This window comes from Zosterops lateralis, assembly GCF_965231275.1.
Source record: "Zosterops lateralis genome assembly, chromosome: 7".
In the NCBI taxonomy this organism is placed as follows: Eukaryota; Metazoa; Chordata; class Aves; order Passeriformes; family Zosteropidae; genus Zosterops; species Zosterops lateralis.
The window spans coordinates 18,293,616-18,297,929 of record NC_139767.1 but is presented as its reverse complement, the minus strand read 5'-3'; the positions used below and the strand labels follow the sequence as shown (position 1 = coordinate 18,297,929).

The window sequence follows — 4,314 nt, the reverse complement described above, 5'->3', positions numbered from 1 at the left end:
CAGGCGCGGCGCTGCCAGCCCGGCTCTCCGCGCTCACCGGGCTCCGGCCGAGCCCCGAGCAGCTCGGACCAATCCAAAGCGATTATGCAAGACGGCGGACCAATCAGCTCCGCCGTCTCATGAATATTCATAGACTTGGCTGAGTCAAAGCTTTTAGGCGAGTTTGTGTAGATCTACAGCATCATGCTTAGACTTTTCAAAGAGACAAACTCCATTTTCTTATGAATGGAAAGTGAAAAACCCTGTTTCGCTTAAATTGGGTTCTTTCCTGTCCTGAGAAACACCACAGACCCCAAAAAGGCAAGCTGAAGAGAGAGCACACACACAGACCAAGCGACAAGAAATGACCATGACTACCATGCCAGAGAGTCTAAATAGCCCCGTCTCAGGGAAGGCTGTCTTTATGGAGTTTGGGCCGCCCAGCCAGCAAATGTCTCCTTCTCCCATGTCCCACGGACACTATTCCATGCACTGTTTACACTCCGCGGGCCACTCTCAGCCTGACAGCTCGTACAGCACAGCTTCGTCCTTCTCCCGACCGCTGGGCTACCCCTATGTGAACTCGGTCAGCAGCCACTCGACCAACCCCTACATCAGTTCAGTGCAGTCCTACCCCAACAGCTCCAGCCTGACTCAGACCCGGTTAGAGGAGACAGGTAGGTGCACTTGGCTTTGGGGAGGGGGGGGAGGGGAGGAGGGAAGGCAAGGCGGGAGGGAGGGTGTTGTATTAAAAAAAAAAAATCTATCGGGGAAAAAAAATTAAATTAAATTACAAAATATTAGTCAAGAGAGGCTGAGGATCACAGGAGACCAATACACAGAGCACACAATGCTTGGCTGGAAAAGAAACCAACCCAGATGTGCACGTATTAGTCTTCGTAATTATTTATTGCGTAGCGCTATAAACAATGTATGCAATTAAGGGTAATTAAACCTAAACTGCAGCCTGTAAAAATAGCAAACTTTCTCTGGGAAGAAGCCTGGGCTGCCATAATCGCCCGGAGCCTTTGTTAGCGTTACTCGAGCTTCACTTTTCTTCCTTCTCATTATTGTTATTGTTGATGTTGCTGTTGTTATTGTTACTGCTGCTACTGCTGCTGCTATTACTGTTACTGCTATTATTGCTATTGCTGCTATTATTATTATTTATTCTGCATCGTTTGTTGTTTGTAGGGGCCGAATCGGAGAAAAGCACTGTGGTAGAAGGAGGGGAAGTTCGCTTTAATGGGAAAGGGAAAAAAATCCGCAAACCCAGGACTATTTACTCCAGTTTGCAGCTACAGGCGTTGAACAGGAGGTTCCAGCAGACTCAGTACCTGGCTCTCCCCGAAAGAGCCGAGCTCGCAGCATCTCTGGGACTCACCCAGACGCAGGTACAGCTCCGCCTGAGCCGGCCCCTCTCCCGTGTCCCCGCCGCCGGCGTGGGGGACACACGCGTGCCGCACACGGGTCACAGCCCGGGCAGGGGGCCGGGGGACCCCCGTCCCGCCGCGGGGCGCTCCCGGCGCTGGGGAAGCCCCGCAGAGCCGGCGGGAGCGGGCCCGGGGCGCTCCGCGGGGCGGCTCGGCGTCACTAAACACAGCGGCCGCGGCGGGAATCGGGGAGAGAAGCCGGGGGGCCGCCGGTGCGGGGGCCGTCGTGCCCCGGGAGGGATGGGGGGACGCTGCTGGACCGTGCCGAGGGATGCTGAGCCCTGCCCCGTTCCCCTTTGCAGGTGAAGATTTGGTTTCAGAACAAGCGCTCCAAATTCAAGAAGCTGATGAAGCAAGGAGGGGCCGCCCTGGAGAGCAGCGCCTTGACCAACGGCAGGGCTCTGTCGGGCAGCTCGCCGCCCGTGCCCCCGGTGTGGAACACCACCTCCGCCTCCGGTAAGGCCTCCTCGGGCACCCCGGGCACCTACATCCCCAGCTACACGTCGTGGTATCCTTCGGCCCACCAAGAAGCTATGCAGCAGCCGCAGCTGATGTGATTATAGATACGTTTTCCCCTAACGCGAGCACTATCGGTCCCAAAAAGAATTAAAATTATTACGAAAAAAAAAAAAAAAAAAAAAGGAACTAAGTCGAATAAAAGGAAAGAAAATTAGGGGGAAAGAGAGAGAGAATTTTAAAAAAACAAAACCACAAAAGAAACGCAAGCAAACAAACAAACAAACAGGAGGTCTCTTGCCCATCCAGCCATTAGGACGCTGCACGGTAGCGGTGCAGGAGAGCACAGATGTGATGCGGGCCGGTTCCCAGCGCTGACAGCTGACGGAGCGGTCCCGAGCACGGCACAACAGCCTGGGAGCAGAGCGAGCGCCGGCCGCGGCTTTGTGGGACAATCAGAAAAAGATGTCTGGGGGGCGGGGAAGCCCTCTCCTCTGTCCTGTCTGTCTGTCTGTGTCTGTTGAAATGTAGGTCATTTATTTACTACACCGATCTGACGGTCTCTTCGATTGCAAGGGGGAAGGAAGCTGTGCAATTTACCAGACCTTCTTTCCCGCGACATTTTCTGTACCTTTTACTATCCATCTGTATATTTTTGGTTGTTGTTAAAAGGGGAAGACGGGGGGTTTATTTATTGATTTAAATTACCACTATGAGAGTGCTAGAAACAAACTCAGCCCGCTGGGTGCGCTGCTCGGACGCGCAGTTAAACAAAACCACAGACGGTCCGTCGTCCCGTCCCCCCCCCTTCTCCCCGAATAAACCACCACCAGGGAAGGATGCGATTTTAACTTTTACAGTAACTTTTATACTTCGCCGACGTGAAGAGTTTTGGTCCGAACGATATGCATTTCTCGCGTATTTAACAAAGGAAATAAACGCGGCTCGTTTGGCGCTCTGAGGTGGGATTGCAGCAGCTGCGGGCGCTTTGCTGAGCTGGAGGAGGCGCCGGGGACGGGCCGGGCCGGGGGCGGCGGGGGGACCCACCGGGAGGGCACAGCCCGGCCTGTCCCGGCGCGGCCTCCCCGCCAAAAGCCCCCGGGCCAAATGCACAAACCGACGTGCAGGAGCTACTCGCTGTACATATTTTATTCTTTATTATTATTATTATTATTGTTCTGTAAACATGTTGCACAAATTTAGCTTTTTTTAATTATTATTATTGTTATTATTATTATTATTTCCGTTCTGTTTCGTGTGGCTGTAAAACATGATGCTTTGTGTACTGAGATCTTGACATTCTACTTGTGAAATTCGGAAAATGTGATAAACTGAGCTCGGCTGTGTTTAGTGTTCTATATGTCAAAGTTTAGTTTTATATTGAGAATGTTAACTTATTGCTTTGTATCTGGGGGAGGAAACGGGGAAAAAAAAAAAAACCCACACAAATCTTTGTACATAAGTTATAAAGTTTCTTTGAGACAGTAAAATTATGGTTTGGAAAAAGAGACACGCACGCTCCCTGTCTCAGCGCGGCCGGGAGCGGGGCCGGGCTCTCGGCGGGACGCGGTGCCGTGACCGGGAGGGGACACGGGGGAGGGACCGGCCCGGGCAGAGGGCGGCCTGTCCCCGGCCGGGCCCGCTAGGGATGGGCGGCGGGACCCCCGGCCCAGGGGGCTCTCGGAGCCGGGGGGACCGGGCGGAGCTGCGGGGACGGGAAGGGGATGTGATCAGGCCGGGGAGCCCCGGGCTCCGTCCCGACAGCCGGGCCGCCTGCCCGCGCATCCCACGGGAGGAGCAGCCGGGCCGGTAACGCCGCGGGGATCCCGCACCGAGCCGGGCCCGCTCCCCGGGCTGGGGCAGCGCCGGGCACGGCCCGCGGCTATCGCTGGGGTGGGGAAAGCGCTGCGGAGCGGAGGGAACCGATCAGGGGGGCTCGGCCGCTGCCCCTGCGCTTTTCTGCCCGCGGATTCCGTCGGGATCGGCGGTGCGGCCCCGCGGGGCGATGCCGCTCGCCCCGGGACACGCAGCCGCTCCGCAGGGCGCGGGGCCGGGCCGGGCAGCGCGGCATCCCCCAGCGCACCGCGGGCTCCTCTATCCCACACGGAAAACGCTCCGCAGATCCGCAATTCCCGCGGGGCCGCGGCCCGAGGCCGGTCCCGAGCGGCCCCAGGGCCCGCAGAGCCCCAGCCCAGGGCCCGCAGAGCCCCCGGCCCAGGGCCCGCAGAGCCCCCGGCCCAGGGCCCGCAGAGCCCCCGGCCCAGGGCCCGCAGAGCCCCAGGGCCCGCAGAGCCCCAGCCCAGGGCCCGCAGAGCCCCCGGCCCAGGACCCGCAGAGCCGCAGCCCAGGGCCCGCAGAGCCCCCGGCCCAGGACCCGCAGAGCCGCAGCCCAGGGCCCGCAGAGCCCCCGGCCCAGGACCCGCAGAGCCGCAGCCCAGGGCCCGCA

General features: G+C 58.0%; 1 protein-coding gene across 1 annotated transcript; it reads left to right on the top strand.

The window, feature by feature from the left end:
- The first annotated feature begins 319 nt into the window (after window positions 1-319).
- DLX1 (distal-less homeobox 1) lies at window positions 320-2,620 on the top strand. Its single transcript, XM_083865803.1, has 3 exons — window positions 320-656; window positions 1,174-1,373; window positions 1,715-2,620. Exons 1-3 carry the CDS (start codon window positions 344-346, stop codon window positions 1,967-1,969), a joined length of 768 nt encoding a protein of 255 aa, XP_083721929.1. The 5' UTR covers window positions 320-343; the 3' UTR covers window positions 1,970-2,620.
- Window positions 2,621-4,314: the final 1,694 nt, after the last annotated feature.

What these genes read in the sequence shown, in the direction of transcription:
- DLX1 (XM_083865803.1), top strand. Translation starts at nt 344, where the DNA reads ATGACCATGACTACCATGCCAGAGAGTCTAAATAGCCCCGTCTCAGGG. An exon ending in GACCCGGTTAGAGGAGACAG is followed by an intron (nt 657 to 1,173) that starts GTAGGTGCACTT and finishes TGTTGTTTGTAG; the next exon opens with GGGCCGAATCGGAGAAAAGC. An exon ending in TGGGACTCACCCAGACGCAG is followed by an intron (nt 1,374 to 1,714) that starts GTACAGCTCCGC and finishes TCCCCTTTGCAG; the next exon opens with GTGAAGATTTGGTTTCAGAA.